This window comes from Canis aureus, chromosome 36 (genome assembly GCF_053574225.1).
Source record: "Canis aureus isolate CA01 chromosome 36, VMU_Caureus_v.1.0, whole genome shotgun sequence".
NCBI classification, from domain to species: Eukaryota; Metazoa; Chordata; class Mammalia; order Carnivora; family Canidae; genus Canis; species Canis aureus.
In genome coordinates, this window is record NC_135646.1 from 24413054 (window position 1) to 24436351 (window position 23298).

Sequence of the window (23298 nt, forward strand, 5' to 3'; positions counted from 1 at the left end):
GGAAAAGAATATTAAGATTTTTTTCCATTAGGTTTCTTAGGAGGTATATATAGCAGAAATGAATATACTGGGTTTGAATTTATTCTTTAAGGTATTCTAAATTCAACAAAATATCATTTAGTGCATTTACTAATAACAAGGAGGTTTAAGATAAATATATATGGGTGATATGAATACCAATCATATTGATGGACTGTGTGAAACAATGATTTAAATGCTAGAGTAGAAAGCAAGAGACACAGAACCTTCTAGAAAAGATGCTGGAGCTTTTGTTCTTTTTCTGGCTTCCTATCTACTGTTACTGAGATTGTTTGAGATGTAGAGTGTCTGTAACATCTGCAGAGAAACCTGGGCGAACATGAAGGAAAGTTGGATCATTAGCACCTGGGAAAGATCTGGTCGACAAATATTTTTATTTTAAAAAGTAAAATTATTCCTGTACTACTTATAGATAGCAATGCAGGTACCCCAAATGACACATTCCCACACAAATGTGTATCACGGTTGACGCCAAGTGTTGTCTTTTTTTAGACCCCTCCACGTTGCTGCACGTAATGGCTTGAAGGTGGTAGTTGAGGAGTTATTGGCCAAAGGAGCCTGTGTACTCGCTGTAGATGAAAATGGTAAGTGAGAAAAGTAAGCAGTTACTACGCATACCTTCCCTATGCTGTGAAGCCAGAGGAAAATGAGAAAGATAGGAGCTCATTAAAAAGGCAGTAAGAATTCTCTCTCCCTCGGCAGCTTCTGTGTGTGAGAACTCAAACAAAGATAATTTGTCCTGTCTGTCTTTGTAAAACACATGGTCCACCTGTAGCCCACCAGTGCCTTCCATTTTGCATGTAATGCCAGCAGCTGGTCTCTAACTCCTCAGCGTAGTGGTTAAACTGTTCTAGACACACTGAAAAGCTTGCGGCAGGCATTCAGAATTCTAACTGCATACACTGAAGAGTTAGAGACGACACATGTCATTAGTGCATGCTCAAGGGCTCAAAGAAAAACCTAGGTCTTTTGTATTCAGTTCATTCTGAGATCAAACTTTTTTTTAAAGAACAGATCAAAACCCATATTCTCAGTGTGGATATTTAGGGAACATGCGTACAATTTTTTTAATGAATTTCTAGGCTTGAAAGCTTCTCCTGATCTATGTAACATTCCTTTTCTAACTCTAAATGAACTAACTCTTAACAGAAGCTTTCTACCTGGTCCCTAAGAAATTTGGAAAGCTCATGAATACCAGAATTATGTTAAAAAAAAAAAAAGAATTATGTTAGACTACCATTTTGAAGTACAATGCCTATTAACTGTGGAGAGCAAAAGATGAACTTCTGGATATTTATGAATGATGTAACTTATTAATGTGGCATTAATTGTGGCATTTAATTAAAGCATTTTAATTAACGCAACTCAATTAACTGCTTATTACAGGTATTGGAACTAGCAGCCCATGCCTATTTCTCAGAAGTAAGCATTAGCCATATGACATCATTAGCTAATTCCTATTAGTTTCTGTTTTGCAGCCCCATTTATCCTAGCATGTTCCCTGCTCTGTCCCCAACCTGACTCATCTAAGAGGCACAGAAAATTCTCTATTACTCCATCTCCTTGGTTGTTCCACCTCCCTTTTCCCTCGTCCTCTTATCACTATCCTATAAGGATTGGCATGCAGAAGTGCACAATTCTTTCCAAATGACCAAAAGAGGCCAAAATAAATTAGTTTTGTCTTTCTCCATTGTAAGCCTGCTGCATCTGAGGCTTTTCCTGCCAATAGCAACCTTGGGAACGTTAGCCCGAAGAGCCCCTTCTTAGAGCTCAGCGGCCTTCTAAAGGCCTGGGAACAATTTGGGGCAGTTTTGTACAGCGCTATACTCATAAATCCTTTACTCATCGATGACCTCCCTGGAATGGAATGTTAAGATACCTGTCTCTTCTTACTTGTTTTCATACTAGAGAGAGGAATGTTGGGGTGGGAGGAGGGGGGAGATGGGCAGAAATTAGGTCAAGTGTTGGTAAAACTTGGCAAAATGTCGAATTTTATTGAGCCAGTTCTTCTGAATAAATGAGTAAGAGGGAGTAGGAATCTTTCTAGCAGAGGAGATAGGCTAACCCTTTTTTGGTCCATAGAATAAAGGTTAGATAAGGGTAGTAATTAAATCAAAGAATCTATCTACATCCTCCAGCATGTATTTAGTTTAGTTTCATCTAAACTATCTCATGTGTTGAGATAGTTTTCTTTTCTGGATAGGACCCTTTGAGTCTACATGGTGGAGAATGACATGACCCTACAGCCTTTTTCCCACACCTGTCACAGTTGGGCTTTGGGACTTTGGTTGGTGGTGTTGCTATTTTTAAAAATTTGGTTACATTTCTCTTAAACGATAGTATATTTTAAACCACAAACAACCAATACTTTCCTGTGTCTGATCTGCTCAAATGATTCCATTTTTCTAGAACTAGTTAATTGGTATATACTTTTTATAAACCTATATATAACAATAAAACTGCCTTTACAGACATCTGATTTTCAATATCTTTTCTAATCTGACACACAATTACCTACTCGGGAAAGTCATTGTTCTCAGAATGAGAGTGCTCTGGCCCCAGCCTGAGGCGCATGGTGTGCGTGTGCTCTCAAGTGGAAACACCTTTGTGGTTGTCCTGTTACTGGTTTTGTGTGTGTGTGTGTGTGTGTGTGTGTGTGTGTGTAATTGTGTCCCACCCCTGCCCCCTTGTGTTTCTGTTCATTAGATGAAGACTAGAAACCTGCCTAACTTCGGGTAACATAGTGCTTGTTGTCATGTAGATGGAAAAACCAACACCACGACCCCTTCATAAAATGTCTCCCCTCCCCGACCCCCTCTAGCCTCACCCCTAGCATGACTTGTGGGAAGTTAACTCCTCTTTGCCTGGCATGATTTCTAACTGGACATACATCTCCACGTGTGAGGTCGTACGAGATGTACTGTGGAATGCTCACGCCGCCTTTGGATTTCCTGGACTAACCATGGCCTTGTCTGCATTTACGCCCAGGTCATACCCCGGCCCTGGCTTGCGCTCCTAACAAAGACGTGGCTGACTGCCTGGCCCTCATTTTGGCTACCATGATGCCTTTTTCTCCTTCCAGTACAATGACGGCTGTCAACTTCGTTTGTTTTAAAAAAGACAATTTGAGCAGGACCACCCTCTCCAATCTGGGTAGCATGGTTAGCCTGTGCAGTAACAACGTAGGCTCAGAGGAGGGCTACAACGAAAATGACTCTGATTCCGAAACATTTTGACTTTGGACTGTAGAAGCTTTTCCTTGATCACCTGTATTAGAAGAAGGGAGAAAAAAAAAAAAAACAACTTGAATTCCAGGTTTATGTTGTGTTCGAGTATTATTATGGGCCTGGGCTTCCAGAAGCCAGTAGAAAAGGAATTAATCAAACCCAGGGAGGGCAGCTAGGCAGTAGGGCAAAGCATTCACACAGATGGGCCCCAGTTTTTATTTGTTTTCATGTTTTCCCTAGATCTAAGATACTTCTCTACCTCTCATTTTAAGTAAGAAGTCAAAAAATGCATTTAATTCTTTTTCGTTTGGCATAATCCAATTGAGAGGGAGCTGTTCTCTATGAAGAATTTTTCTTTTCGTATACTCACTCAGCAGTGAGTTCTCAGAAGTGGATCAATGTGACATTCGTGTCCCCTGGGAGGGGAGGGCAAGGGGGGATAGGTGTCACCTCAGACCTCTTCTCACTTTGATGTTTACTTCCTCACTAGAAGCCAAAGGTTAATGTGTTCATCTTCGGAAATGATGCCTGTAGTAATCTTTTTAAGGGAGTCCAATGATTCATATCTTCTCTGTAGTAAGCACTTAAATATCCAGAACTTCTTTCCAAGGATTTTATTAAAGTTGCCACATGAAGGGAAAAAGTCACTGGAAATTGAAGTTGCTTTCTTCGCTTAACACAAATATGGCAACGAGAGCGCCTTTTAACAAGCCTAGGACTAATTATCACCTGGCCAATTGAATCCGAATCTAGCTAATAAAGTTTCAGGTGAAAAGTTGTATTGTGCCAGAACTCTGAGACATATGCAAATTTAATATGAGACTACCCTTTATTTATTTATTTGTTAATTCATCCTTAAATCAGGATGCTAACTTCTTAGAACCATCAGAACCCACAGCATTATCAGTAGTAAAGTGTTAAATGAGCTTCTCAGCCAAGGTCATGCCAAGTGAGTGGAAGTGTGACTACAGAAGGAAACAAGGTGCGAAACAGAAGGTAGACATGGGTGATGTGGAAATTAAAGCCAATTGATGGTTGCTTGATGATCAAATCAACATAGTGAATACTGTGTCTGCTCCCTCTGCCAAAGCTTCTAGGTCAAATGGACCCCGTTCTGCACCTGGAATAGCTGTACAAAAAGAAGAATGAGACTCTAAACGTTATGCACATACACACGCACACATATATATATACATATATATATGTCTGTAGTTCATCAACCAGCTATACATGAGGACCAAAATGCTTCAGTCTAAAATGGAAGAATTTAAAATGTTTTCCTTCAAAATGGAAGTGAGAACTGAAGTAGCTTTTCTATGGAGTTAAAATGTAATCTTTTTGTGTAACGGTCTTGTTATATTTCTTACGACACAGATTTCTAGTTGATGGCGTAACATTTGTAACTGATGACGTGTTGACCAAGGCTTATTTTTTTGCCAAACTAGAGAAAATGTTCATATACTTTTGATGTAAATGTGTTTATATTTATTTGAAATGAAACAAATGCCGAGGAAACATCCATTGTTTGTTCTCTGTTTTAATTGCTGTGTGTCTTACTGGGAATAACAAAAAAGCAGAAAAACACACAGGACCCTGGCTGGACTAGCCGGCGGTCCTGGGGCCAAGCCCGGCACTTCTACCGCTGAGGGTTCCAGCTGACCCTCAGGTCCTTCCACGTCGGGTGGAGAGGGGTCAACTCCACCGCTCGGCCCCAGTCTGTGGCCTTGCCAGCTTAGGAGACGTCGCAGCCCTTAGGCTCTTCTGCGAGGTGACAACAGAGGTGTGTGGTGGATCATACGCACAAAGGAGGCCCAAAGAAATGTATGGAAATTATTCTGAACGCACTGAAGATCTCACGTGGTCCCAATAACCTACTGGGAAATGATGTCAGTGTGTGAGCACATGTACCAGGCAAAGAAGTACAAATCACCAGCCCGAGTGCTACTTTACACTTGAGGAAGAAACAGGAGAGAAACATGTTGTCAGGACTCTGACATTTAATCATCAGTTCCGTGTTTGCCCTGGAAATTCTCTTTTATAGCGTATGGGAGATATTTTTAAAACCGTGTGCTATCATATCTGGATCAAATACACATGCTGTATTATATTTTTCATCTAACTGTAAAAGACTTTACTCTTACTCTTTGAATATCCCAGTTTAATTAAAAACTCACCTTGGGTTCTTCACAAATGAGAACTTGTTCAAAGGACTTAATCGAATGGTCATAATTTCACTGGAAGTTTTTGACACCACCAACATTGTTTTTTGGATTCTTGGTGTTGTGTTCCCCTCCTTCCTCTGTCTTTTTTGTTTGTTTAGAGAAGATGAATTTTTTTTTAAGTAGATAAATTGCTAATGAGCAATAACAACCTTCTCTTTACCAAAACACTGAAAGTAAGGGAGATCCAACGCTAAAAAAAAAAAAAAAAAAAAAAACACGCTATACTGTGGTGTCTTTTTCTAGAAGTGAATGGAAATCTTGCTCCATTGGCTTTCAAAGCAGGAAATGAGAGGCCCACTCTTACTGGTGAAGCAGCCTTCACATTTTTCCCATAGAGTAGCACAAGAACAAGGAGGATTGCAGCAAAGCAGTGCCGGCCATGGGACGTTTCTCTCCATGTAGCTGCATTTTGACTTTACCCCACTGTCTCACAGCTAGAAAGGAGGAGGACAAAGGAACAGAATGAAGTCACACTCGCTGTGATGGTTCACTGCATCAAACCCTTCTCTCTGTCTGTCTGTCCATTCCCCAAGACCACATTTTGTTCTTTAGGAAATGACGTCAAAAACTAGGAGTTCTGTGTGTTTTAAGTACATCTCTTAGAAATAAAACTAGATTTGCAGTGTAGCTCTCTAAGAAAAACAAAAATACATGTTGTGCTTTTAACTGAGTCTTCGTGGTCTAGCGCTTTTCCAGTGTTATTTTTAGTCTGTATTTTAAGCAGAGCCACAGTGATCAAGTTGCCCTGCACTTACCTGTCCGCCTGTCCTTGGGAAATACGTTGCTATCTCCAAATTGCCTAAAACCTGCTATGATTCTACAGTAAAAAGCTCAGGGGATTTCTCTTTATCACTACTAAAAGGGCACCATAGTATGTTTTGGTACTTTAGGCAGTAAACAGCTGCTTCATTTTTTATTTTATTATTAAATTAGAAAAAGAACATCAAATGGATTTGCTGCACTAGTTATTCTCTGTACTGTCAAGCAACTTGGTTTGCTTATCTGTTGCGTTGGTTGAAGAGCTCATCCCTTTTTTTTTTTTTTTGTCTTGTAATATGAAGTTAGAGTGCCTTTTTATATCTGTATATTCTGAAAATGTTCTGTGAAATGTTTTGTATTTTTTTTCATTTGAGTGTTATCAGAGCAATATAATACCAGTGAGTTTTCATTTCAGCCTTTCTTTGAATGTATAAAGTGTCTTTTTTTCCATTTCCCCTATACCTGCTTTGAAATGAAAATGAAAATGCCGAAGTTTTCTATAGGAATTATGTTTAATTTTGCAGTGCTAAAATGCTTTCTTCTTACAAACCATAGGTCAATGTTGTAGGGGAAAAGCGTTTTAAGATAGTGACAATCTGAGTGTGTGTAAAAATGTAATTCTATGCGTTTCTTATGCAGTGATCTAAAAATTCAATGCAAATATCTTTTGTTTGGTAGTTTTGTCTACATATTTTATGCTTTAGCATGTGCAATATATCTTTGCAAAGCACGATGATACAAACCTGGTGCCAGTGTTCTATTTTGCATAACATATTTGTAACAGCATAAAATACTGTTTGATGCTTTCAGTGGGATTTTGTCTGTAATGTTTTCTTATGTAAATTGGAGTTGAATGACTGGTAAATGTCATGACTGTAAAAATGAGGAAAATGACTTTTAGTTCAGTGAATGACTTTGAACCAATCTGAATCTTTTCAAGCACAGTTTAATACTTTTTCAACTACTGAATGCTAATAATGTAATGAAGTACTTAACTGTAATATACTATGGAAATGCATTCAGATGGTTATTTTTACAAATAAAAACGGTACAGATATTGTTGCAGTTTGTGTTTGTCTTTAGTTTTTCCACTTTATGCAATTTTACCAATTATTCTGCAAATTTAAATCTTTGTCTTCACCAAAGGCAAATTGACCCTTAAATTTTGAAAATCAATAATCAAGATAGAAGAAAATGTCCGGATTTGCTATTTCTGTTTGTGACATCACAATTGGGGGTGGGGCCAATCAAATTCATATGTTTTTATATATTATATTCATTTATGCCTCCAGTTTTTTCTGTAAAGGATCTGAGCTGGCCTGCAACAAAGGACACAGGATAAACTAGAAGTAGAAAAACAAGAACAGGGAAAAAGAATATAAATATGGGAACCAGAAAATTTAATACAGAGGCTGTGACTGAACATTTGTCTGCTCCAGCTCCCTAGCAATCATGGTGGGAGGGGAAATGTGACTGTGTAGATCACATGTATCAGAAAGCAGGACATCTAATAGGTCCTTAGAATTGTGAAATCAACCCCACTTCTTTTTGTGGCTGCCACTACTACCCTTCAGCTGCTTTACAACAACACAATGCCCCACCTCTCTGCAATATTCTTAGAAGTAGCTATACAATTTCCTCTGTCTTACCATTCAAAATTTCTCCCATTAATAATAATTTCAGGGACAATCCCTAGAAGCATTAAGGAACAAATTCCCAGTAGCACTATTTCCGGCTGACGAGAAAGAGCTTTCAGAGTAGGGACCTCCTGAGTTCCTCAAAGCACAGTGTCATAGGATGCTAGCCCAACTCCATCACCATCTTTTTCATGAAATGGAATCACAGAGAAATGATATAATTTGCTCAAATGTGTATAACTGATGATGTGAATGCACAACCTGTGCCTATATGCTTTTTTGTGTGTGACATCCTGGAAATAATGTTTTATGGTTGTTGGGTTTTTTTTTTTCCTGCTAGAGATGTTCATGGAGGTTTTGCACTTTGCAGTGTCTCACTCCTTATTCAAATAGACAAATGTGGGTGCTTTTCATTCTTGAAGACTATAAAGCTTGAATCATACCACAGGTGGGCACTTTTGGTACTTTAGAGCAAAGTGGCCACATTAGTTATCCACCATCATGTAACAAATTACCCAGAAGCTTAGTGGCTTAAAACAACAAATGTTTATTATCTCACAGTTGCTGAGAGTCAGGAGTCCAGGCATGGTTGTATTGGGTCTTCTGTCTCAGGGCTGTGGGCTGTAATCGTGGTGTTAGCCGGGGAAAGATCCATTTCTAAGCCCACTCATGGTTGTTGGCAGATTCTTCATGGGTTTTTGGTAGATTTGGGTTGTTGGACTGAGGGCTTTAGTTCCTTGATGGCTGTTAGCTGCCTTCACTTCAATGCCAAGTGGGCCGTTCCAGAAAAGGGCAGCTCACAACATGGCAACTTACCTGACGAGAGCTAGCATAGCAGGCTGAGAAAAGCCAGAAAGAGAAAGTGCAAGACAGAAATGACAGCTTTTAAACTGAATATTGAAGTGCCATTCTATCATTTTCCCATATTTTATTTGTAAGAAGGAAGTCACTCGATTTGTTCCATATTCAAGGGGATAGGGTGTGACTACCAGGAGGCAGGAATCACTGGCAACTATTTAGGAAGCAGTTTATCACACTGGATCTATCACAATGTCCTTCCAGACACTGTAGCATCCTCCCAGGATAACTTCTTGCTTGCTTCTTTCTTTGCTAAGGAAATTGTTTACTTTTGGGTTTACTTCCTAAATTCAAGAAAAATATAGGGATCTTCAAATTTCACTTGTGTTCTCGGAAGGAAGGAGAAAGGAGATAATAGCCTCCATGGCAGTAGTTATATTGTTGAACACTGATGTGGGGCCCTGTGTCTCCAAACTGCTTTTCAAAGGATCCTTCTAATTCCATTCAGTAGCATTAGATCCCCATATATCTATCCCTTGCTTAACACACTTAATGTGTTCCAGAATTAGCTTGCAAGGCACAAAGGCATTAAGCTAAAAGGCTATTAACATAAAAATATTGTGGGTAAAAGTGCTATATGAATTGTCTCTAGCAAATTTCATACAAAAGATACATTTGCTGTAAAATACGAAGCAGCAAAGATAATGGCTGTGCCCTTCTTTAATTTTTCAAGCACTCCAGGGGGTGGTTGGAAACGTGAGCATTTGCAACTGGCCCAGTGGCTGGTGGGTGGGAGGGTTTGCTACTAGCATTTACTGTACTAATATTTACTAGGCCAGGGATACCCAATGTCTCACCAAGCCCAGCATAAGACTACCCCACCCTCAGTGCTGCGCTCCCCGACCTCACTGTTCATCTGCCTCCTCGCCTCTTGTTTCAGAATCATTTTTTCATCGATTTATTATCTGTGAAGCCAGCCATATTTTTAAATCTATTTTCACAGGGATTGCCTAAACAGGCTCTAATGTGTATCCCCCAATAAAGAGCTTAAGAAAAAGAATTTCAGAAGCAATGACCAAGAATGGTCCCTGATTGTGTGTTTTGCCAGAAAAGATCACATGCAGGTGAGTGGAAAAGGGAAAAAATACTGCACAGACTTGAGACAAACACTTAATTCTTCTGTTATTAAACACACAAATGCACATATGCAGATATACATTCCTCTCCTTAACCAGGGGAGGATTGTATCTACATCACGGGTGGGGGAACCCAGTTCACAAAGATGAGGCACTTGGCCCACAGTCACATAGCAAGATTTGGCAACAAAGCCTTATTGTCTCACGTGGTTCTCTGGGCACTGGCAGACACAATTTCTAGGTACTGTTTTTTAAATCTTTGTGGCTGCCATCACATAGACCAGTGACAATTTAATAAGTAAGCTTAAATTCTAGAAGAAGTTTATAATTTTCAAAAGTAAAAATGTTGAAGCAGTACTTAGAGTACAAAAAACTTACCCATGTTTATATTCAGTTGAAAGCACACAACAAGTTTGAGAACTTGAACAACTCCTATTTCTTACCATTGGATTTCCTAAGAATTACAAAATCTAAGTTCAGATCTTAATGACAAGAAGTTGCCAACCATATAAAGATCAGAGGAGAGGGAACAGTCAGTGCCAACACCCAAAGGCAGAAATGAGCTTGGCATGTTCCAGGAACAGATATGGGGGCAGCATGGCTGGAGACTTGTAGAGATCAGAGATCAATCTGAGGTCAGACCTTATTAAATTTTATGAGCCAGAAGCAGTAGTTTCTATTTTATTCTGAATGTGATAAAAAATCCACTGGAGATTTTTAAACAGAAAGATGGCTGTGGTCCTATTTCATTTTTAAAAGATCACCCTGGCTGCTGTAGGAAGGTAAGAAAGGAACCCCACTGACTAGTTCAGTGGCCACTGCAGTAGTATAGACAAGTAAACATGGTGGCTTGCATTGGTGTGGCAACAAGGGAAATGGAGAGAATTTGGCCATCTTGGAGTATCCTTGAAAGTAGAGTTGGCTGAACTTGCTGATGGTTTGATGTCAAGTAAATAGAGTTTGGCAGAGAGGCAGGGGCTGAGGTCATATGAAATTCTAGATGACCATGGGAGCTTTCCTTAGGAGTAGTAGAGAGAGAAGAGTGCTGAGTCATGGACACACCAACATTTAGAAGAAGGAGTGGCCAGTGAGGAAGGAGGAAACATAAGAAAACAAGGGATCTCTGAAACCTGGGAGAGAATTTTATGGAAAAAGGAGTTTCAGTCATATCTACTGTCTCAATAGCTTCTGGGAGGTCAAATAAGGTATAATAGAGTGACACTGGATTTAGCTTACGCAAAATTTATTAGTGACCTTTGCAAGAGCAGATGTATCAGATTGGTGGGGACAATAATCCAGGGGATAGGATGAGAGGACAGAAAGAAAGCAGAGAAGCTGGAGACAAAAAGAAGAGGCAGCTCTGGAAACTAGAGAGAGTATTTGTTTTTTAAGATAGGAGATGCTTTATCATATTGATGCTGAGGGAGAGTCTGCGGGAGAGCAGGAAGACAGTTTGAGAAGCAATGGGACGGTAATTTTGGAAGGAACATTTTAGAGCAAAAAAGGAGGATTGCTGAGTACGGCTTAGTACATCTGAATCTTATGACCATTAAGTTAAATGATCCTCGTCATTCTGGTGGGTTTTTTCATCAGCTGTTTGGGGTAGGCATAGAGTAAGCAAATGGTGGAATTTCAACAGGGATAGAGCTTTGCCAGGTAGGTCCAAGGGGAGCTATGGAACTATGGTGCTTTAAACAGACGTGACCATGTAGATCATGGATTCTAAAATGGGTTGGGTGTTTTGTTTTGTTTTGTTTTTTAAGATTTTGTTTATTTATTCATGAGAAACAGAGAGGCAGAGACACAGGCAGAGGGAGAAGCAGGCTCCCTGCAGGGAACCTGATATGGGACTCGATCTCAGGCCTCAAGGATCATGTCCTGAGCTGAAGGCAGATGCCCAACCGCTGAGCCACCCAGGCGTCCTCAAATTCCTCTTTTTAAAGCCACTAAATTCATGCTAATTGGCTACAGCAGTCCTAGGGAATTGATGGAAACCCCACCCAAGCTGTTGTGAGGGTCCCTTTCATTGCTGAGTGAGGTCCATGGTGCAAAGGGCGCAGTGGCTTGTTTCATCGTTTGTCTGGTTGTTACAAAAGGGAGGTGAGTGTGAAAAAGTGAAATAGTTACTGCACTGAAGGTCTTGGCAAGCTGGAAGAGTTGCTGAGTTGTAGCACCACAGTGGGTGAGCGAAATATGGGGTGCCCAAGGTCAAGCTTGCAGAGGTGGTGCCCCTCTGATGTTGACAAAGTAAAGAAGTGGGTGACTGAAGGAAAAAGCACTGGAGGTGAGGAACTAAAAACTGAGGAGGCTAACATGACAAATGGCTCAAAGTTTAACATAGTATTGGAGCAAAATCGATGAGAAAATTTGACCATTTCCAAGTATCCTTTACTCAGGTGGTTTAAGTAGATGCAGCCTCAGAGCCGATTTATTATCAGACTGAAGTTTGGTTCCAGGATTAGAGTGAAGCTTTTAAAGAAGTAAGAATGATCAAGTACATTTCTGCTCAAACAAACAAAAACCAAGTGAAAACCCCAACCAGACCTTGATTATAATACAATGACAGGTTTTAGGACCATATGGTTTAACCTAAATGTGTTTCTGAGGCACTCCAGAAAACATGACAGATGGTTAAGAGCTGCAGAATGAACAAAAGGAGTGTGTGGGTCAGACAAACATCTTAGGGATAACAATGACAGACTGACTACTTCCCAGTGGGCCTTCCCTGGAAGACAAAAGACTAAAATCATTGGGATCCTGTCTTGCTTTCTTAAGTGAAAGTAAATTTGCCTTAAAATATTCACTTTTCCTGAAAATCTTAATTTTTTAACTAAAAAGATAGAAAGCTAATTTGGGTTTACAGTTCCCTTTTGAATTTCTTTTTTTAGAAGTGATTTCCCCATTTCTAAGTCCATGCCATGCTTCTATTTTACTTGGCTTTTCAGTCTTGAGTTTACCCCTTGCTATTTCATCATTACTTAAAATCTATGAAAATTTTGTTAGAAGAATGTTACCTAATGATTGATTTTCCACTTAACTTCATTCACAAGGGTCTATCCATTAGCATGTAAATTTTGATTCGGCTGCTGGGCCAGTTTCATTTTGGCATCAGTGCTAACAAAGCTGATAAAGGGTTCAGTTGGTACCATCTGGGAGTTGGCTTTGTAATGTCACAGCTGACACTAGAAATTAGATTGAGAAAACTAATTAATTTCCCACAATATATTTTAGATATGGAAAAAGAAAAGCTTTCAGGGTACTAACAATATTTCTAGAGATAAGAACATATTTTTCTAACAATATTTCATAGAGATAAGAAATATTTTCTACTGTATATTAATGATCCATCCTCATTTTTCTTGCTGCCAGCCTCATGATCTGATAGTGACCTGGATCGGGAACAGAAGATGTTCTTATTAAGCTGTTGGTTGTGGCTAGAACACTAAATAAAAATCATCTTATTGAATTAGTCAAGCAATTTTTTCAATTGGAGGGAAGAATAAAAATTGCCTATACTCACTGCATGCTTATTGTGTGCCAGGCACTGTTGTGAGTGCTTTACATGTATCAACCCATTTCATCCTTGCAACGACCCTACAAGGTAGATGTTATTTATTAGTACTTGCCAAAATACACAGTAACCAGTGGCATATCTGGTATTCAAATCTAGTCAAGTGACTCTAGAGTTCATAATCCTACTGTGCTATTTTGGGAAGAAAACAAACTGCTAATGCCAATTTTTCTTTTCTTAACCTTTTTTTTTTCTCAATACTATGTCTTCTATGACTGGAAATACTCATATGCAACAGAGGGTTGGTAAACTATAGTCCGTGGTCCCAAACCAGCAGCCACTTTTTTTTTTCCAGTAGCAGCTTTATTGAAATATAACTGATATACCATAAAATCCACCCTTCTAAGGTATAACATTCAATAGTTTTTAGTGATTTCAAAATGTTACATAACCAGCATCATTATCTAATTCCGGTAAATTTGCACCACCCAAAAAAGAAACCCCATATCCATTAACAGTCATTCCCCATTTCCCTCCTTCTCCTCTTCCCTTGCAACCATTTATCTACTTCCTATCTTTATGAATTTGTCTGTTCTGGACATTCCTTTAAAAATTAAATAATATAGGGGGTCCCAGGGTGGCGCAGCAGTTTAGCACCTGCCTTTGGCCCAGGGCGCGATCCTGGAGACCCGGGATCGAGTCCCACGTCAGGCTCCCTCTGCATGGAGCCTGCTTCTCCCTCTGCCTGTGTCTCTGCCTCTCTCTCTCTCTGTGTGCGACTATCATAAATAAAAAATAAAAATAAAAATAAATTAAAAATGAAATAATACAATATATGGTCTTGTGACTGGTTTCTTAGCATGAAGTTTTCAAGGTTTATCCATGTTTTTGCATGTATCCTTACTTCATTCCTTTTTATAGCCAAATACTACTTGTTATGGATATACTGATGACATTTGAATTGTTTCTGTTTTTGAGCTATATTAATAATGCTGCTATGAACATTTGTATACAGATTTTTGTGTTTCAGTTTTCTTATGTATAGACCCAGAAGTGAAATTTCTGACGTTGCTGGGTAACTCTAGATTTATATTTTGAGGAACTGCCAAAATATTTCACAGCAACTGCGAAACATTCCAATCAGCAATATATGAGAGTTTTGATATCTCCATATCCTTGCCAATACTTCTTATTCCCCATTTACTTTTATTATGGCCATCCTAGTGGATGTGAAGTGTTATCTCACTGTGGTTTGATTTGCATTTCTGGTTCATGACTAAGGATGTTGAGCATTCCTTGTGCTTATTGGTTATTTGTAAATCTTTGGAGAAATGTCTGTTCAATCCTTTGCCCATTTTAAAGTTGTCGTTTTTTTTATTGTTGAGTTGTAAAAGTTCTTTACATATCCTGGATACAAGTCCCTTATCAGATACAGGATTTGCAAATATTTTCTCTCATTCCACTGGTTGGTTTTTTTACTTTTTTTTTTTAAGATTTATTTATTTATTTATGATAGAGAGAGAGAGACAGAGACACAGGAGGAGGGAGAAGCAGGCTCTGTGCCGGGAGCCCAACGTGGGACTCGATCCCAGGACTCCAGGATCACGCCCTGAGCCAAAGGCAGGCACTAAACCACTGAGCCACTCAGGGATCCCCGTTTTTTTCACTTTCTTGATAGTGTCCTTTGAGACACCAAAGTTGTGCTTTTGGTGTCATATCTAAAGAAAACCACAGCCTAATTCAAAGTTTAAAGATCTATTCTTATGTTTTCTTTTAAGGGTTTTATAGGTAAAGAATATAGTCCATTAAGTATCTGACTCTCAGTTTCGGTTCAGGTCCTGATTTCATGGTCTTGAGATGGAGCCCTGCATTGGGCTCTGCTCAGCATGAAGTCTGCTTGAGACTCTCTCTCTCTCCCTCTGCCCCCACCCCACTCACACACACACTCTCTCTCTCTAAAATAAAAAAATCTTTAAAAAAAAAGATTTATTGGTATAGGTCTTACATCTAGAATCTGTAAGTCAATTTGAGGAGTATTGCCAAATTTACTATATTAACTTTTCTGGTCCATGAACATGGAATGTCTTTCCAGTTATTTACGTCTGTCTTTTGGCAATGTTTGGTAGTTTTCACTGCAGATTTTACAATTCTTTTGTTAAATTTATTCTTAAGTATTTTATACCATTTGCTGCTATTGTTAGGGGAATTGTTTTCTTAACTCATTTTCAGATTTTTCATTGCTAATGTATAGAAATACAGTTGATTTCTAAAACTTGATCTTTTATCCTATAACCTTGCTGAACTCATTTATTTAATGGATTCCTTAGGATTTTCTATATATAATATCATGTCATCTGAAAATGGAGATGGTTCACTTCCTCTTTTTCAATCTGGACACTTTTTATTACTTTTTCTTGCCTAATTGCACTGGCTAGAAGCACCAATATAATGTTGAATAGAAGTGGTGAGAGTGGACATCATTATATTGTTCCTGAATTTAGGGGATAAGAATCCAGTCTTCCATTATTTTTTTTCAGTCTTCCATTATTAATTATGATATTAATGGTGGATTTTTCACAGATGCCCCTTATCAATTTGAGGAAGTTTCCTTCTATTTCTAGTTTGTTGAATTTTTTAAATTATGACAGGGGGTTGGATTTTGCCAAATGCTTTTCTACATCTTTTGAGATGACCAACCATGTGGTTTTGTCCTTTGCCCTTTATTCTATTAATATGATATATTACATTGATTTTTTTATGTTGATCAATTTGGATGCCTGGGATAAATCTCACTTGGTAATGGTGTACAATCCTTTTTATATATTGTTGGATTCTGTTTCTCCCTGTCTAATCTTGGCAGGGAGATGTAGGGATCCAAGGCCTCTGGTTTCATTAGTTATTGGGATTTCCCTGATCACATCCCCCATAATGCCTGTAGAATTCCTGATTTTCCCTGGGAAGCCAGAGGGGAAATGTCAAAGAATGCCTAGCTTGAGATCAAAGCCAACTCCAGGCAGGGCAGCCTGGGTGGCTCAGCAGTTTAGCGCTGCCTTCAGCCCAGGGCGTGATCCTGGAGACCCGGGATTGAGTCCCATGTCGGGCTCCCTGTGTGGAGCTTGCTTCTCCCTCTGCCTGTGTCTCTGCCTCTCTCTCTCTCTCTCTCTCATGAATAAATAAATTAAATCTTTAAAAAAAATAAAAGAAAAAAGCCAACTACACACTGTAGGAAATCTGAGGGTGAATCACCACCCATTCCCTTGTATTTCATTTCTCACCTGTGCAACTTCTATTTACAATAGAATGCACAGATAAAAGTTTAACATCTATAATATAATCAAAACTTTTATAAATTGATCATAAAAGCAAGAAAACACAATTTAAAATAGGAAAGGAAAAAAAATAAAATAAAATAAAATAGGAAAGGTAATATAAATCAATAATTCACAAAAAAAGAAGTTAAGTATTTAATAAGTATATATTTTTAAATCTCAATATCACTAGTAATCAGGGAAATCCAAGTTAAAGCAAGTGGTGTATTGTTTTTTACTCAGAATATTGACAAAAATTTTTTTTTAAATAGTGATACCATATAGTGCAAGCCAAAAAACAGAAATTCTCCTACAGTGATAGTGGGTATGGGAATTGCTAGTACAATACTGTATTTTATCAAATCTAAGATGGCAATTGTAAGATTGTCTCCTCCATTTAGGCTGCTATAACAAAAATAGCATAGACTGGGTGGCTTGGACAACAAACCTTTATTTCTCAATTTTAGAGCAGGGAATTGCAAGAAAAGGTGCCATAAAATTAGGTGTCTGGTAATAGCCTGTTTTCTGTTTCATAGACAGCCATCTTCTCTGTATCCTCACATTGTGGAAGAGGTAGGAGAGCTCTCAGGGGTCTCTTTTGACAGCTCCACCCACATGACCTAGTCACCTCCCAAAGGCACCACTTCCTAACACCATCACATTGGGGATTAGGCTGCAACATACGTATTTTGGAGAGATACAAACATTCAGTCTATACAAAAATGTACCATTATTTTCTCAAACAAAGAAAAAACTACCAATTAAACAATAATTCAATACTTTCTTCTCTTTGATTATAAGATGCATCCCAACTTTAGGGACATTAAGTGTGAATGATAAAATATAGGATATGATAATATCCATTAAAATTAGAATTACACATACCCTTTCACCAAGCAATCTTACTTTGGGGAACCAATTCTGTAGAAATAAAATTACAGTTAAGCAAGGGTGATATTTGAAATATTTAAGAGCCAATATTGGCACAGATACCTACCAATCAGAACTAATCAAAATAGATACCACCTAATAGGCCTACCTCTAATATTCTCAGATCTTGAGGAAGAGTATAAATGGAGGCTTTTTACCAGATGTTTAAATACCTAAAAGTGAGGGGAAAAAAACAAGCTAAATAACCAGTAAGTAAAATATGTTCTATCATGATACTTGACAAATATGCCTTCAAGACAATCTAGAAGAACTGGTTCATATGTAAAATTATTGCCCTCCTTGGAGTTCTGAGTCAGACCATAATAGCACAGGGAAGGTAGCCTCCCATCTTCAATCTAGGGCTCATGACTCACTGCAGTTTCTTCCTACCCTAAGCCTGATTCTTCACTGAGAGGAGTCTTGAATACACATATGGACACCCTAGCCTGCATGGCCAAGCTCTGTTTATACACTCAGCCCCTTGGATACACTCAGGCCTATGGGTGTTTGCAGTGGTGGCATAAGTTACCTCAAGAGGATGGACCTAGGAAAATAACCTATGTAAACCTGCTATTAGGATCAAGACTTTTGAGTAGGGAATTTCAGCATTTTGGATATGAAAATAGTCTAATAGAAGGTTATACAGTCAAATGTTCTACCACTGAGCTATACCCCCAAGTCTAATAGAAGGTTATGGATTACAACTGGGCACATCCCTGTCGGCCCATGAATTCCTTGCCCCATGGGGAGGAACACAACTGAAGGAGGACCAGAGCAATTGCCTTCTGGTATGGGGCACAGGTCTAAGGATATTACTGCTGGCTGGTATACTTTCCTGGCAACTGCAAGTTGAATATTAGTCCTTCAGAAAAGCAGTGACATATATGCCAAAATGCTTATTGCATTTTATTTTTAACTAATATCTACATCCAATGTGGGGCTCGAATTTATAACACTGAGATCAAGAGTTTCATGTCCTATCAGCTGAGCCAACCAGGCACCTTGATGATTGCATTTTTTGATAGTGGGAAAGAAAAAAACTGGAGACAATTTGAGTGTCATTTTGTTATATCCCTAATATGGAATAATATAAAGCTATTAAAAATAATAAATATGGTTAAGCAGTATCAGGTATGGTTTAAAAAAAGCAAGTTTCAGTGAAATGTTTATGGTTACAATCCCAACCATCAATGAAAAATCTGTATATATGCTTATAGGTGTCTAACTGCTGCATGATTGTGGACAAAGCTGTGACAGGACTTACCCTACAATATTCAAGGAGGAAGGTGTAAGGGTGTGGTGAAATTGTAGTGGGAAATGGGAAATTGTAAATGGGAGAATGTGCCTGGCATCATCTTAAGTGAAAATATAAAATTGTTTCATATCACAAACATAGATTAGAAATTTAATGTTTATGAATAAAGGCTAGAATGTAACATAGACAAATTAAAACGTTGATTTAATTATGCAACAGAATTATGGGAAACTTTTGTTCTGAATTTAGGTCACGTTTATGTTTATTGTTTTTGCAATAAAACTTCTAAAAAGAAAAGAGGCTAGAATACATAAACGGGAACCTGGGAGGTAAATCAGCCGTTCCGTTTAGTGGTAAGTTAATACCATTCATTAGAATTAGCTCCAAGCTCCATAGTTAGAGAGAAATGAGGAAAACTTGGAGATGCTCCAGTAAAAACCACAGATATATTAAGAATTGAAGAACATATCCTTTTTGGAAGAGTAAAAGGAGCTGAACTTAAATAGTTTAAAGTTTCCATGAACTGTAAAATATGGAGATTTGAGTCAATAATTTCTCACATCCTTCCAGCTCTAACAATTTTTTTTGTTCTTAAGAGTAGATCTGTTAGTCAACAAAGTAGCTGCCAACTGCCTGCAGCAACTGAAGGAGAGAACTAGGTATTTGCATATGCAGGAAATAAACATGATTGGAGGCTGAGTGCGTCATTGATCCTTCCACCAGAAGAATTTCATCCAGAAGAGATTAAGATGTGCTCTTTCTCCTCTGAGCAAGAAAATAAATGGGATTTAGCTGCAGCATGACAAATTCCGGATCATCAAAAATTACTGGAAAAAAATGTCAAGTTAACATAGAAGTGGTTGATACGAGACTGATTGTAAAGGACCTTTACTGGAGACTTTCAAAATTAAGGTTGTCACTCATCATTAAGGGACAATGTCAGAGGGATGTCAGTTGGCAATGTGCTCCATAGTTCAGAACTCTTTCAAGCTGCATCTAAAGCTATCTCCACCAGCTTGTTGTTTCATAGAGATACTCAAAGACATTTCCTCTCTCCTTTGAACAACCCACAGCTATTATATTCAACAGCATCAAAATTCATCCTGTGTCCCCGCACTGAAAAACCAGACGGACATCCTAGGCTTCTCCTTCTCCTTTGCTTATAATTATCCAATGGGTTATGAAGTCCTGTTCCTTCTGCGACTTTTTTTTCCTCTTTTTTTAGAGTAAGCTCCGTACTGGGCGCGGAGGCCAATGTGGAGCTTGAACTCACAACCCTGAGATCAAGACCCTGAGATTTAGAGTCAGATGCTCAACCAACTGAGCCACCCAGGTACCCCTCCTTCTGTGCCTTTTTTTTTTTTTTTTTTTTTTTTTTTATGATAGTCACAGAGAGAGAGAGAGAGAGAAGCAGAGACACAAGGAGAGGGAGAAGCAGGCTCCATGCACCGGGAGCCTGACGTGGGATTCGACCCCTGGTCTCCAGGATCGCGCCCTGGACCAAAGGCAGGCGCTAAACCGCTGCACCACCCAGGGATCCCCCTCTTCTGTGCCTTTTAAGAGTCTCATGCTCTACCGACTGAGCTAGCCAGGCGGGCTCTTCTGTGCCTTTTAAATGTCTTTTGAATCAATTTCCTCATTTCCTTATACATTACTCCTGTTTCAGACCCTCATCGTAGGACACCTAGATTACTGCAGTTGGCACCCTGATAATCTCCTTGCCTACAGTCTTATCCTGCTTCAATCTTTTTAAAAAATTGCTGGAAAAATCTGTATGCTTTAAAAGTCAAGCCCTTTGGCCTGCAAAACTCACTCATCTCTTCATCTTCATTTCCCATGCCTTGTACCACTCACCCATGCTAAACTATAGATATTTTGGGAAGGACTGAAGTCCTTCTCCTCACACATATTGCCGGCTCTATATGTGTTAGTCTTCCTCCCTGGAACCACCGCCCCTTTTATGTCTATTGAACTCAACTCTCCAAACCTAGGTCAAATGTCCCTTCTTCTCGGATGTTCCCTAAAGTTTTACCTAAAACAAAAAAAAAAGGGCAGAAATAATTGTTTCTTCCTCCATGTTTCCAAGGTGCCATGCATATGCCTGTAGCAGTGGTGATTATATCACTTATTGTAATTATTTGATTATATGTGTGATGAAGATGAAGATGAAATATCCTTGTGTCTATGCTCCTCAATCCCCATCTCCTCCCTGTCACAAGCCAAAGGACAGTTGGGGTTGGCCTAATTCTGGATCTGTTCTAAGTGGTTTAAAAACAGGCATGAAAAGAGTTTGGGACTGATGTGGGAAACAATGACAGAAGAGAAATTATTAAATTTCCTTACTACCTACAGCCCATTGACAAGTCCTTGAAATAGGCAGTGACATTCCCCTAGGGATTCAACTGGCTCAATGTTAATACTTTGCTAAGGGCAACGGATAGTCTTAGCCCAACCCCCAGGATCCTGTAAGTCCTCTTTATTTTTATTTTATTTTTAGTCCTCTTTAACATATAAAGATTCCTTTAGAAATTTCCTTTATCATTAAACCCCCAAGATACACATTGGCAATCCTCCCCTAAGCGTAGGACCCACCGATATACATCTGAAGGGTCTCATGTCTAAGGTTTTATTAGATGGTAATAAATGACCTTTTCCCAACAATAGCTAGTCCTCTCAAGGTCCTGGAAACCTTGCTTCCAAAATTCCTTTGACACTTATGCTCTCCCTAACACCCTCCCAACTTGAAAAGTATATAATGGGCCACTCCCCGTGACCCCAGTGCAGCTCTTTCTGCCCACAGGTCCTGTCCCCATCTTTAATAAAATCACCTTTTTGGACCAAAGATGTTTCAAGAATTCTTTCTTGGCTATCAACTTCAAACCCTAATGTCTTTTCCTACATCAGGAGGATTAACATATGAGAGCCTCTGGGTAATCCAAATCTCTTAAATATGGGGAATCGAATTGGGACTTGTTTAATATTCTTTGAGAAACAAACAAATATGAAATATATCTTTAAGTACTTCTTGGAAACTAGACTGTGTTTCCCACACAGAGATAGGCCTCAGAACCCTGGCATTTATTTTGGTCACACATAGGTCTGTTGCCTCCTTTCCTACTCCATGTCTATTTCTCCAGTACCTCAGACAGTACCTGCATGACCCGATAAATGGGTGTGTGAGTGTGTTTGGGTACATCATATTTGGCCCCTTCCAATAAAATAGCCCAGTTTTCCAAATTAACATTAATGACCATTTCCAGATGGTGTCACTTTTCTTATGCTAAAACACTAGAGGTCGTTGGGGCCAGCCCAATAGCTAAGAGGGGTGCCCACAGGTTGGAACATAAGCAGAGGGGCCTGTGCTCTGGATGGAAGGCCAAATCATAATGGGAAAATGTGGCAGTGGTCAAGAGAATAGCTATTTATGTGAGGCCAAGAGAAAGGCAAGACAAAGGCTTAGGAGTGACATAAGCCGTGAGATCAGTGGCTAGAACAGTCCAAAGGATCATATCCAAGTTTAAGGGGCCAAATGAATGAGATATGTTCCAAGATGTGAGAAGGAGATAGTCTTCCGAATGGGTCTTTGGGGCTGGTGCAGCTGTTTAAAGACACTAGAGGGGCGCCTGGGTGGCTCAGTCATAAGTGTCTGCCTTTGGCTCAGGTCATGATCCCGAGGTCCTGGGATGAGCCCCACATGGGGCTCCCTGCCCAGTGGGGAATCTGCTTCTCTCTCTCTTTACCCCTGCCCCTTCCTCCCCTGGCTCATGCTCTCTCTCAAAAAAATAAACAAAATCTTTAAAAAATAAAGACACTAGAACACGCTATGCATCATCCTCCTCCTCCCCCACTGAGCAGTGCAGGCCACGGTACGTGGTGGGGAAAGTGCTGGTGCCCTGGCCTAACTCCCGTGTGTATCCTGGTATTGTCACACTCCCGTGCAACACACTTGCAGGAACAAACAGTAATCACTGAAGTAAGACACAGGCTCCCTGGTTTTCCACTTTTCCAGCCAAAGGCCCTTTGTGGGACCAGTTCTTGGAATAATTTCAGTAGAAACCTTGAAGAAAATTAGATGTTCTCAGTCAATGAACTCCATTTCTACATTGGTCTTTTCTATTCTTCCAAAGTTGCCTTTCCTCTTGAGATAGGTCCCTTTAAGTTGCTATTGACTTGGTGTAGGAAACAACATAAAACTGTGAGGATTATTTTTCAGATTCCTTAAAGTACTTTTTACTATTAAATTTTTTCAATATAGATAATTCTATTGTAGGATCAGCTCTTGTTTCCATTATATAAAATTGTGTCCTATGTTGTTTATTGCATATAATTATTTTGTGGGTTTCAAAGATCTAATTTTTACAAATTTAAATCAGGCACTGGTATCATGTTTCAGCAATTTTTTTTTTCCTGGATCACTCTCCATCCCCAATTTGAGAAAATTAACATAATTGCACATTTTCTTTGTCTTTTCTCTCT

General features: G+C 39.1%; 1 protein-coding gene across 17 annotated transcripts in view; it reads left to right on the forward strand.

Moving 5' to 3' along the window:
• Positions 1–23298, forward strand: part of ANKRD44 (ankyrin repeat domain 44) — a 340062-nt gene that overhangs the window by 308138 nt on the left and 8626 nt on the right. For 6 of the 17 annotated variants that reach the window (XM_077885633.1, XM_077885634.1, XM_077885636.1 and 3 more), the window contains exon 27: positions 532–623. In XM_077885633.1, the coding sequence (XP_077741759.1) occupies positions 532–623 (92 nt within the window). Of the gene's footprint in view, positions 1–531; positions 624–1425; positions 1462–2860; positions 2893–3027; positions 3412–4356; positions 7313–9622; positions 9807–13187; positions 13285–20047; positions 20156–23298 lie in introns of those variants that run through there. The other 11 variants (XR_013373235.1, XR_013373239.1, XR_013373237.1 and 8 more) reach the window with 7 other exon arrangements.